The following is a 12,507-nucleotide window of genomic DNA, read 5'->3' on the forward strand; positions in this document are numbered from 1 at the left end:
CTTTAAACTGTTTATTTGATGAACACTTACTAAGGCCAGATACACGGATTGAATTAATTACGGGAAACTATCGAACTGAGCACAAATTCGCAGAAATTCACGACGCAGCTTGCGACTCGAGCACGTGCGAACCACTGATATATATCAGTGATTCGAACTCTTCGGCAGATTTTATTAGTAACCTGAAGATAGCGCTGCATCAGAGTCCGCGACGCTCGCGCGGCAAACGAGAATTTTTGGAACTAATTTTCGACGACGACCAAAGACTTACGTTGCGTCAGGCTGCCTGCCCGATTGGAGACTTTGGTTCGGTTGTGTTGGTAATTGCGGGAACACGTCAAACTTCAGGGAATCAGCAGAAGGATTTTGGCAGTGAGCAGTGATCGAGTACATACCTGGAAACGTATAAGCGTTTAAAGAGCAGCTGGGTTTGGTAAATGACAAGAGTGGGGTGGGCGACCGATTAATTGAATTTCGTCGTCATCTTGGGCTGATAAATAAATAACCACTCGAGTTTTATGATTTTTAAACAATAGTAGGCGTTTTAAATCATGGGTAAGTAGTCGTAACCTCGAGTTCTCGCTCGTTCTGTACCAACACGTCATCTACATCAAGAGATAAACAAAGTCAATTAGATTTTCGGCTCGTCTACGAATATTTCTTTTAACCGGTTTTAATAATCTTGACGTTTGCCACTACAGGAGGGTTATTAAGTTACTTTCGCAACCTGCTCGGTAGTCGGGAGATGCGTATTTTGATACTCGGTCTGGACGGTGCCGGGAAAACGACGATTTTGTACAGGTTGGTTTACTCGACTTTATTCGTTGACTACACTTCTTAATCGCTTTTCAATTCCTCAATTTTTTCGCTTCAGGCTTCAGGTCGGCGAAGTTGTCACGACAATACCAACCATAGGATTTAACGTCGAACAAGTTACGTACAAGAATCTCAAATTTCAAGTTTGGGACCTTGGCGGACAAACGAGTATACGGTACGTAAAACTTAATTCCAGGCTGCACCCTCTACGAAATTAATTTTGCCAATTTCATTTTCTTATCAGTCATAGGATTTCTTTTAATTCCACTCTATTCACTACCGTATGAAAAATGAAAAGGTGGTTGTTACAGCATGAATCTCTTACACCTGAATCTACTCTTTGCAATTCTATTTGCAAATATCGATGAAAATTAACCAGCTAAATAATAATATCTATCTCACATTTCAGACCGTATTGGAGATGTTATTATTCTAACACAGATGCGATCATTTATGTCGTTGATTCGGCAGACCGAGATAGGATAGGAATATCAAAGGATGAGCTCATTTATATGTTAGGCGTGAGTATGGCTCGGTCATGATTTGTATTTTATTTTACTATAAAATGTGAATTCATTAATATTCTACTCAAGAGATTACAACAATAATTTAAACTTATTAAAAATATAGTTTGAAACAATTAAATTTTGGAGTAGATTTTACATTTTTCTTATTGTTAAATTGCCGAGTTGAAATTAATTATTGAGCGAAAACATTTACGCCCATTTTGCATTTTCAGGAAGACGAGTTACAGGGTGCGATTTTAGTCGTGCTGGCAAACAAACAAGACATGGCAGGGTGTTTAAGCGTCGCAGAAGTACATCAAGCATTAGGTCTCGACGCATTGAAGAATCGAACCTTCCAAATCTTCAAGACTTCGGCGACCAAAGGAGAAGGACTTGACATGGCGATGGATTGGCTGTCGAACGCGCTACTGAGTAGGAAATGATTGATGTTAATCCCAAACTTGACATCATTCGAGCCTTACAATAAGACTAGTCATACGACAGTCACCTGATCGAAGTGTCTTTGTGTGGTGAAAGATACCTCATTCGGTTTTGTACATTAATTTATTACGTTGGAATATTTTTTAATTTTCCTGCAGCTTAGTGTCAGGTTGACAGAACATTCTAAGAAATACAAATTTGACTGTTTGTTCCGAAGAGACGGAGTAAATTGATTAAAAAATAAAAATCTTAACGATACCTAAATAAATGAAAGAGATAACTAAAATAAATTGTATTTCTTCTAATCTGAGAGTAAAAGACAACTCTATGTTGCTACAGTATTGTCACGAATAATTAAAACAAGTTCATTACTCTTCATCTCAAATAAGCCATTGTTATTTCTGCATCTCGAATCTTGCCGTAAGTATCAAGTTTCCCATACCAACGGCATATTACCTACTTTATTTTCTTTGGGGAGAAGTTCTGATCTTTCTAAACGTGAGGTAAAATCGCTAACAATTTTATTTGCAATAGTACTTTCATTCAACTAGATATAGCATCTTACCAAGCAAAACCGCATTTAAAATTTTACATTTAATTATTCTGATTGTGAATCATGAGAGCTCCCAATTAGTCGAAACATTACGTTTTTTTCTGCATTTTTTTTATTCTGACAGTTCACCGTTATTACTGCAGAAGCAAATGACCTGTGATGTGGGTGTTTATTGTACATAGAAAAAATGGAAAAAAATGTACTTATATACGCATGGTGTCTGATGCAATTACCTGGAAAATTACATCTAGAAATTACAGGCAGATCTGAAGTATTGAAGAAGAAAACAAGCGGCTTAGGTGATATAGAGGGCCCAAATACTGATTTTCATATTTTCTCAAACAAAATCTCTTTATAATAACTCAGTTCAATGGGACTGACACAAAAAGTTGACTGATAGGTTTGATTAGATTACCAATATAATATTAAAAGTGGGTGGATATGATATTACTTGATTGCAATACTTTAGATTCTCGTGGTAATGACCATCGAGACGAAGTTACGGTGGAAAAGATAAGAAAATGGCCAGAAAGTAATAATAAGTATTATTATGTAAATGTTAAAATACTACGTGTGATCAACGTTCAGGGACATCGTAATATTTGTTATTTGGATCAATCAAATCACTTAATTTTCTACAGTCATAAAATACATTTCTAGTTTACGTTTACCAATTATCAAAAAACTGCATATCATTCATTACATATTTGAACCGAATAGGTATAAGTTTCCTTTCATTAGGCAGTGAAAATTTGTAACTGTTACAAAAACCAAGTAGATTTCTTACACATTCGGAAAAACAAATTAAGACCACCCTATTTCTTATAATTTAAAATTGAGACAAAAGTATTCCCGATGCATAATAAATAAAAAATATCTAACGTCATGTTGAGTAAAAATCGGGCGAGTTATTTATGTAACTTACCAATATTACAAATTTTACGGTCCGATATAGGTATTATAGAGAGTGGATAAATCGTGGATAAATTGTGTATAAAGTAAATGTTCACCACACAAAGCACTTGATATTACAATTAAATATGGCAGATACGATGATTTCAATGATAAGTAATGGTTTCCGCATGAAAAAGCGGAACAATCTTATCTTGCATCAAAGACTAGAACGCAAAGAGAAATGTGGGTACGTAAAATTGATTGTATTTAATTATTTAGTAATATCGAATTGTCATTGTATAGCATGCTCAGTTTTGGGGTCGACGCTTGAAATAAAATAAGATATTAATATGAAACTAATACATGCGCCACATGCCAGCGCCAAAAATTATACAAATCTAACGATTTGAAGTAATATGAATTGATATTCCAATGTGATTGTGCATCGATATGCATAAACAAGTTGGATCCTATTCAAAGAAAAGGAAGAAACTTTTAATATATTATGCAAATGGATGAATTTTACCATTAGAAAATTGAGTTCAAGATAAAAAATACATTCAATGTATTATTCCAAATTTTGTAATATTCCATTCATTTCTATATTATAGTATTTAATAATGTAATAAATAGGTAGTTACGTATATATAAAATTACAAACAACTAGTTTAAGAATCATATTGTACCTTGTATTTCACTACCAGGCCGGAATCCCGAACCTGTCAATTCGCTTCTCCTGTGCATCTAGTTCAATCCTAACTTTCTTCCTCATATAAAAAATCGGACAGTCTCGGCTGAAATGAGAATTCCGGAATTTTAATGGAAGGTCTGAAAGTGTGAAAATTCGAAGGTTTACAAAGCGTGTTTGCTTACCTGGTGCACAAAACTTCCTGATGCAAACTACCCTGGCATCTTTGACACTCGGTCCACAATCTGCAGAATTTTTCCTCCAATTTTCTGCCGAGTAATAATTCGTGTTGGAAAAGTTCGGATTCGCGAGACTCACAGTGCTGGCATAGGGCCATGTGCTCTCGCCCTGTGGGCAGAATGGCTTTACACCCCATACAAGTTTCCTTCTTTCGCGTAAATGCGGCCAGTGCTCCAACACGTGAAGTCGCTACGGATTTCGTGCGGGTATGTTCTCCCCTCAGTAACAGAGATTCAGCTTTGTCTCCAAGAATGGGTTCGAATATCCTGAGAAGAGGTTTGGACAGTTGGTTTTCCAGATAGTAATTTGAGTCTATGGGAATGCTGTTTTCGAGGACATAAATCGGATCCTCTGCTTTCTGATATGCCGGAGTGCCTTTTGCGGCGGACGTAAAAACGTATGGAACTCTGTCACCGAGTTTCGGAGCCGTTCCTGCGTCTCGCTTCTTCATTTTTGCCGCCAACTCGACGTGGGCCTGTTTGGCTGCGTATTCAGTCTTTGTAAGTTCCTTTGTTATCACAAGTTGCGAGATGTCTATACGGTTGCAGAGGAGATCACTTATGATTTGCTTTGCGTAGTCTGTTGCTCCATCCGGATCTCTATGCAAGAAAATTGACTGTTTAAACGTGATCAATAGGCATGAGGATTGAACGTAATAAAAATAGAGGTACGATGGCTCACCTCTCTATCAATAATTTCTGCAAACAAGTGTTCATCATGTTGGCAACCAACGGGCAGTTGTCTCTTCTCACGGTCTCCAATCCTTTGCAGTCCATTTTATCATATTTATCTGGCTTAGTGAATAATAAACCTGCGTATCGTTTTTTGTTTATCAAAAGATACGGAAAATAGATCTTCTCGAATTCCAGCTTGATAGGTTTTATAAACTTTGACGAAACGAAGTCAGCTGCGTCTTTTCCCAGCTCCATTGCCTCCGCCATATCCTTTACACCAAACTTAACCATCACAGAATCCGTGTCGCCATATATCACAACAGCATCGTGTTTGTACCCATTAGCAACGCAGTATTTTTGCTCCACTTCTTGTTTAGTTCGCTCTATCATTGCACGACCGTAAGCTGTAGTACTCTGAAAGTCAATGTTTCAGGTTGTTTGATATACCTCAATACAGTTCAATGGAATCTAATCAATCGAAAACAAACATTTTTTTACTAAAAAATTCCAACTCACACTAGATATTTCCAAACAGGGCAATTTGCCTACTTGAGCTCCAGTGAAACCGTATACGGAATTGGCTGATACTTTCAGAGCCAACTGTCGTCCATCCAAAACTTTCTGTTTGAATGGATCAGTTTCGTTCTTCAGCTCTGTTTTCGCTAGCTTTCTGGCATTCAATAAATTTTCTAAAATTTCTGGAAGGAGTCCTTTTCTAACTGAGGACTTGACGAACATGGCGTTAGTTGGTGTTTGTGAAAACTTGTCATTAGTCAGTTTCAGTTTGTGTTGAGTCGCTGCAGGTAGTAACGTTGTGTAGCAGAGATTATGGGCCATTATTATGCTCGGATATAGAGAACTGTAATCCAATGTCGCAATCGGATCGTTGTAGTATCCACGTTTTGGCTCTATGACTGTTGCTCCTTCAAATTGTTCGTCACTTCCCTGACCCTGATGCGTTGGCATTAGATAGCCTTTTTCTCGCGCCTGAGAAAAAAAGCTCATTATCAAAGAGTTCAGGCCTGAAATAGCATATTCTGGTAGTAAGAAAAACGGATTGTACTTTTCGCAACAGCTGTGAAACAACTTTGACCCCTTGTCCTCTGGTTAGTAAACTGCAAAGAGAGACGCCGGTCACTCTTGCCATTTCCATGTAGTTGATAATACACATGAGCTTATCCAGTAGCCTCAACGGCAAGTAGGCATCTTTTAAACAGTAAACCGCAAGTCTTCTTCGTGTTTGGGGATTCCCATTTTGTAGATCGCTGATAATACTGTGATGTACGTCTTCCTTCTGTTCTTGGAGAAAATGATAACTTACCGCGTTCAACGTGTACGAACGTAACTTGTATTCTCGAATTAAGACCTGAAAGATATTCGTTGTATTTCATATGCGAAACTTCAAGTCAGACGAAGAGTCATGAGAATCACAAGCGTAAAAGTAAATTACCAGCAATAGATCAAACGGCACTCTTCCTTCGAAATTGACATGCTTATTTTCTCTCCTGCCCATTTGTTTACTTTGTAACACCTGATCTTTTATCACAGATTTTATATCCTTTATTCTTCCAAGGTAGCTGAAGGATTTCACATTCAGGTGCTGTGCTCGATTTATCAGGTAGGGAAAGTCGAAGTTGTTTATGTTGTAGCCAGTAAGTATATCTGGATCGCACTGTCTCACAAAGTCTGCCCATTTCTTGGACAAAGAAATCATTCCATAAACTCAGAATTAAGTTAATATTTCAGCGAATATATCTGCAAAGAATTTTCAAGTCTACTTTACGAAACTTACCTCCAGCATGACTGCTTCCTTTTGAAAACTAAGTACCTGAGAACCGATAATTGGTGCGCACGTATCCAATGTGAACACATTCCGCAAGAAGGGTTCGGTGTCTCCATGTCTTATCACCATGTTTGCAATCTGAATAACTGGATCGTGATTTGCCTCAGGGAAAATTCCTGCCAAACGAATCCGTGCAGGAATAAATTACAAATTTCATACAAAATTCAGCATCTGTTTTATGCAGTATACAAACCTTTGCGTCCAGCGCATTCAATATCAAAACTTAGTATTCTGAAGGGTGCAACTTTGGCCCATTCTCCCTCTGGTGGATGGGCAATGAAATTATCCCAGGCAACGTCAACTTCCAATTGACAACGGCTGGTCAAAGGCAAATCATTCCCTGGATGGCCTCTTAATTTCCATTTGCCAGGGACTAGCTTGATCCATGAACAGCCTACTACGTGCGTATCCACCATAAATCTGTATCACGGGCATTGACGAGTCAGTTTCTTTAATAGTCAACTGTAGCGTCTTTAACTACAATCATAATAGCCATTGCATGCGAACCTGATATCAAACTCGATGTTAGTTTCAAAGGCCTGGTATATGTGATCGCTGAATGTTGGAAAGATCATTTCTTTCTCCAACAAGCGTTTACACGGAGCCACAAGCTTTGGCAGGGCGACTGTGATTTTGATAAAAGGCACCAAGTCCTCGCCTGAATATCCATACAGAGATTGTTTCTGGATTAATTCTACTACTAGTACAGCTTCTGTAACTTTATCATTTTTCGATCTCATATCTCCTAATACAGCTCGATTCAAAGCATCCTGTAATGGTCGGGATGTCGAATTGATTAGAAGACGGTCAATCAATGAGAACGAAGCTTTTTACCTTGAATGGTTTGCAGTGAGAGTTATTGAATTTTTCTGGTGCAGTGACAAAAAAATAGGGACAAAATCCGTGCACGTGACAGCATACAGAGTTTCCTTCCATCGTGACTCCGTACATTCTCATTATTGCTACTGGTCCAATTTTGCTTCCCGGCATTCCGGCCAGCGGCTGCCCTAGAAAAATATTTATTGTTGAATTTTCATTCGAGGAATTATAAAATAATAATGAGGGAAATGGGTAATAAGTTACTGAACACGCAAGTCTTCGGATAGGCTTTCACCAGGTCTGGGGATTCGGTCGAATTGACTATTCTCAATATACCTGTACGAATGTATTTTTCACTAGTTTGAAACTGACGAGCATGTTAAACAATGCGAGTTTCATGTTGCGTGAGAATGTGTAAAATTTAACACAACAGTTTTGGCTAGTATATTGTCGAATAAAGGGTAAAAGGGATATTTTTCAAGTGCAATTTACCTATATAATGGTCAACTTCTATTTGCTGGAAAGTGAGCGAGTCTGTTTTCGGATCGAATGGCTGAGGGGCTGGCCGATTCCATTTGGAACAAGTGTTTTCTTGATCTGGACCCTTAACAAGAGTAGATTTTATGAATATTTACATACTTTAAAAAAATATGGAGGATGAGACATTTTTTCAAAAGCAAGATTATAATTTCCCAGAAGCATTTAGTGATAGGTCAATTGTGCAGAATAATATTTAGACACGAAATTTTTGCCACTACCAATTTGTATGATGTTTTCCTCAAATATAAATGACAATAATCCAAAATTACGTACAAATCGTCGCAGCATGTTAGCAGTTTTAGTGTTTCAACCTTGATAACAAAATGCATACTGCCACATATCATTAGTGAAATGCTTGTGCGTATCATTTGTTACTTCATTTATGATTGTTATTATGATCGTCATGATTATTATCATCAATATGATTATCATTATGAAATAGGATAGCAGTTAATCACATGTGCAAGAAAGTGCAAGCAGATGCGTTGGGGGATTGAGGTTGAGTATTTAATGAGGAATAATGGAATAATAGTTTTAATATTAAAATATCATGAATGTGCCTTGTAAAAAAAAACTTGTGAAGTAAATGGCTAAAATAATGTAGAACGTATTTCCTGACGAAAACAAAGCATGATTAGGCAACAACAAAACATGTATGTAGCCGATACAGATCTCAGGTCGTAGGACAACTTACTCTGACTTGCATTTGAGGATCTGCAGGGTCAGGCTAAAAGAGTGAATTATAGAGATTTAGACAAAGAGATAATAATTTTAACAACTTCACCAGTCATTCAGGTACTGTTGTGCTTACACGATTATTTATTTCACGTTAATTCAAATTTGGGGATTATTTTCTGGATAACAAATGTAATATTTATTGAGCATTACGTACTTTGTAAAAATTGAGTATCTTTGGAATTATTTGTTACTGTAATTCTAAATATGTAATCTTATTCACTTTTAATTTAAGATAAAAACTATGCGCAGTGTATCGTATTTAAATTGAATCTAGAAAATTTAAGACGGTGATAAGGACTTTGATCAATTTTTAGGAATACAAGATTTGATAATCAATCACAGTGAGTATCGCCAGACGTAGAACTGGGTTTTTTGCAATCAGTTACATAGTTCAGGTGTGTATACCTCCCCCGAGGCCTGAGACGCTTCTTGAAACTCGTCTTCCATTTGTTCCATGATGGCAAGTTCCGCTTCGAACGATCCTGGGTATTCGTCATCATCGTCGTCCACCCTGTTTAAGGTAAATCAGTGAAATAATGTTAGTTCCTTGTGCGAACCGAAACAGGACCTAAATTCAAAAAATGCGGAAGTGAATTTTTGTTCTAGCTAAAAATATTTTTGAATTATAAAAATTATCTGCGCAGCTGCAAAATTTTTATACCATCATTGCGATAATCGCATTTCGGTAGAGTCATCGTCAGCCTTTTAAAATCGGAGTGATGCCAAGTAGCATAACCTAAAAGTTACTAATGCGTAAATATTTGCTAACCTGAATTTATTTTTCTTGGACGGAGGGCCGGAAAAAGGCCGCTTATTCATTATAATTCTTAATGGAATTTGTCGTTGGCAAAACAAATTCACTGCGATTAAATTCTGTTCCAGAGACCTTTGGCGTTCGATCAGCACACACGCTTTTCGAATGGCGCGAAAACTGATGCCTGAAGTTGGTTTCGTTGAAATCGAATACAATCTACGACAGCTGCCGCCATCTTTGACAGCTCTTGTCGTCTCCTGCAATCATCAAGCGACTGCAGATTGCTGCAGATTCAACCTCAGTCGAATAACCGTCGCAGGGTATGGAAGTGTGGGCGAAAAAGAAAAGAAGTAGGAAGAAGTCGATAACAATCAGCGATACGGTCCAGGAGGCAAATACTGCAAATGGTGAGTGTTCGTTCTAAAGATTGTTCAATAAAGACTGCAGATTTGAAAGAATTCGTTCTGCATCAATTAATTCGGTAAACTCGCAGATTCGTTGACTGAATGTAGGTACATACATGTTCGGTCAACGATGTAAAGATTGATCGAAAAAAACGGTTGTACGAATTTTCAAAATTCGTCGAGTGGCGGGGTCTGGAGGGGGGATGACGGTAAAACAAAAGAATGATGGATAGATTTTATGCTATTTTATTACTTCTTTGCGACAAAATCCAACTAAAGAAAATAAAAAGTTGTTGTTAATACTTATTTTCAAACGAGAAAACAATTGAAAGTGCTCCAAATTCAGTTTGCAGCTTACTTCATGCATAAATATTTGTATGTACATCGAGGTGAGGCGTCTGTTATGGAGTGATAAAAAAAATCAATACACAACTGAGGAGACTTTAGAGCGACCACAAGGTTGGATTATGACACTAATAACGTAAACACCGAGTGCAGATCAGCTATTTATATACCTAATATCTCTCAATCTTTCATGCGATTCTACTATAATAAGCGGATCATTGCGAAGGCCTGCTCTTCCGGTTAACAAAATGTTTCTCTCGTTCTCGCTTTATTGCCAATTCTTGTTTCAAGGTAATGTATTTTTTTTCTATCTTTCAGGTCCTCGCGCGGCGATGTGTGATCCTTGACGTTCGTCTCTCATCGCCATTCCGATTCACTTTGGTAAACACAACGACATCGGGATGCCAATGAGAAAGGCCACACACGCAACGAACAGGTAAAATAGCTTACAGAATTGCGTTTTAAGTTTAAAAGTTTAGCTTGTCGGTAGCCTGTTGCCGTAAAATTATCCTCCGTTTCACCTGCGTGCCGCAGTGTAACGTGAATTATGAATATATTCCGAATAAGAAAAGGTCCGAGAAGGGCCGTTTTAAGCTGCGTTTTAGTCTAATCGGAATGTAAATTTGAAATTCAATTTTCTTGGGATCTTGAATTTACGGTGGATTTTTTTCATGTTAAAAAACTCGGCCATCTCCAACTTTTTACTGAAAATGGTTTTTTCTTTGTTTACAATCGATATTTTCCCATTTAAATTGAAGATGACGGACGAAGCTACCGCAGAATCTAATCAAAATTCTGGAGTTAGAGTAGCACCCGTGACCCCCCCCCCCCCCCCCCCCCCCCCCACAACAATTAGAAAAAGAAAATTCAGGGTGAACATTCCACTCAAACATCGACTCGCAAAGCTTTGTCCTGATAAGTCTATTCGCCGTCAGTCAGGCACTGCGGAATAGTGATTTACGCCAGTTATGAGTCAGACCCTGGATCTTCCGGGACTCCAGTATCACGTCTGGCGTACCGGTTCGTGGTTATCGTCGTATGTCGTACGGTGTGAATCCCTTGGCGTAAAGGCCATGACCGTTATAAATTGCGATCGTCGAGTTCGTCGGCGGGCGGTCCAATGAGGGATAAACCGTGCCGTGTTTATGGATCTGAATTTCTCAGCGAGATTTTTCACGTTCTGCACATTGCAGTAGACAGATCGCATGGCACGGCATCAGTCGGTGATGCACTGTTTTATCGAGCTGGCAGTACCTACATTCGGTTCTCGTACTTGTTCAATCCTTGAAAAGCAACTGCAAGGTATTATAATTAGCTGGCAATAAAATATAGATGAGTTACGACAGCTGTTCGTGGCTCTGTATAAAGTCTTGTGACGTTGGCTTAACCGACAGTGACGTCGTTGTGATCAACCGCTTGTCTACCTTGAAACAACAAGCTTTATAATCAAAAATCAATTTTTGACTTTTCTGAAAAATTGGGGGTAAATTAAAAATCGTGCAAATTAAGAATAGAAAAATCCGACAATCTCAGTCACATCTGGCAATGAATGGAAGGATGGTTTATATTCTAGTTAAAATTGAACCGTCCACCTGCGCGTCCCTAAAGCAAAATCAACATTCCGGATTGTGATCCGTTGTCAAAGCGATAGCGAAAGGGAATTCCAATGCCGGTAAAAAATGAGAATGAAAAAAGGGGCGAGAAGTACCTCCATGCAGGTGGGGTGACGAGTCGGGTCGCCGCGTCGCCGTGTTTCGCGCTACGATTCAGTTTGATGTGTCGGTTGCCTCTAGTGCGGCGCAGTCCAGGGTGCGCACTTGAGGGTAGCGCGTGTGCCTTGGTCTTCAGAGTGACCAGGACTCATCGCCTGGTTCAGGGATCCGCGTGGTAGCCGACAACAAGAGAACCCGTCGCGTTCTTCGGCGCAAAATCTCTCATTCAAATCGGCGGAAACGCGAGTCGTGTCTTTTACAGTGTATTCATTCATTTCGTAGCCGAGGGACCGAAAGTTGGCGGAGAAGTAAAACAGAGACTGAATCAAGGAGCGAGGAACAAGGACAGAGCGAGAGGGTTGAGGGTTGCACAAGCATGTGTGCGGAGAGGGAAATAAGGGGACGAATTGGTGAGAGGAAAAGAGAGGGAAAGATTCGTTCGACTTCGAGTTCGTTGTTTTGAAACTGCCGATTGTTTACAGAGACGCGAGTGTCCGATTTATTGTTCACCTTGTTACACCTGGATCCCGATATACAAAC

At 38.8% G+C, this 12,507-nt stretch overlaps 2 protein-coding genes across 5 annotated transcripts; one reads left to right on the forward strand and one right to left on the reverse strand.

Moving 5' to 3' along the window:
- Positions 1-310: 310 nt before the first annotated feature.
- LOC124412536 (ADP-ribosylation factor-like protein 1) lies at positions 311-1,974 on the forward strand. 2 transcript variants are annotated; one of them, XM_046892492.1, is made up of 5 exons: positions 311-555; positions 702-801; positions 875-991; positions 1,226-1,337; positions 1,556-1,974. In XM_046892492.1, the coding sequence occupies exons 1-5, from the start codon at positions 552-554 to the stop codon at positions 1,763-1,765; spliced, it is 543 nt and encodes a 180-aa protein (XP_046748448.1). In that variant the 5' UTR covers positions 311-551; the 3' UTR covers positions 1,766-1,974. The 2 variants fall into 2 exon arrangements, with proteins under 2 accessions (XP_046748448.1, XP_046748449.1); XM_046892493.1 differs by having other exon boundaries at positions 314-555; positions 875-987; positions 1,222-1,337.
- On the reverse strand, positions 1,612-9,722 carry LOC124412520 (DNA polymerase delta catalytic subunit). 3 transcript variants are annotated; one of them, XM_046892459.1, is made up of 15 exons: positions 9,522-9,722; positions 9,158-9,263; positions 8,709-8,741; positions 7,967-8,078; positions 7,490-7,662; positions 7,163-7,425; positions 6,849-7,075; positions 6,605-6,771; positions 6,263-6,508; positions 5,876-6,178; positions 5,329-5,799; positions 4,820-5,226; positions 4,084-4,737; positions 3,897-4,004; positions 1,612-1,747 (listed from the first exon to the last, which is right to left on the reverse strand). In XM_046892459.1, the coding sequence occupies exons 1-14, from the start codon at positions 9,569-9,571 to the stop codon at positions 3,908-3,910; spliced, it is 3,309 nt and encodes a 1,102-aa protein (XP_046748415.1). In that variant the 5' UTR covers positions 9,572-9,722; the 3' UTR covers positions 1,612-1,747; positions 3,897-3,907. The 3 variants fall into 3 exon arrangements, with proteins under 3 accessions (XP_046748415.1, XP_046748416.1, XP_046748417.1); XM_046892460.1 differs by lacking the exon at positions 8,709-8,741; XM_046892461.1 differs by lacking the exons at positions 8,709-8,741; positions 9,158-9,263; positions 9,522-9,722 and adding an exon at positions 8,288-8,431.
- Positions 9,723-12,507: the final 2,785 nt, after the last annotated feature.

The sequence above is a fragment of the Diprion similis genome, chromosome 11 (genome assembly GCF_021155765.1).
Source record: "Diprion similis isolate iyDipSimi1 chromosome 11, iyDipSimi1.1, whole genome shotgun sequence".
In the NCBI taxonomy this organism is placed as follows: Eukaryota; Metazoa; Arthropoda; class Insecta; order Hymenoptera; family Diprionidae; genus Diprion; species Diprion similis.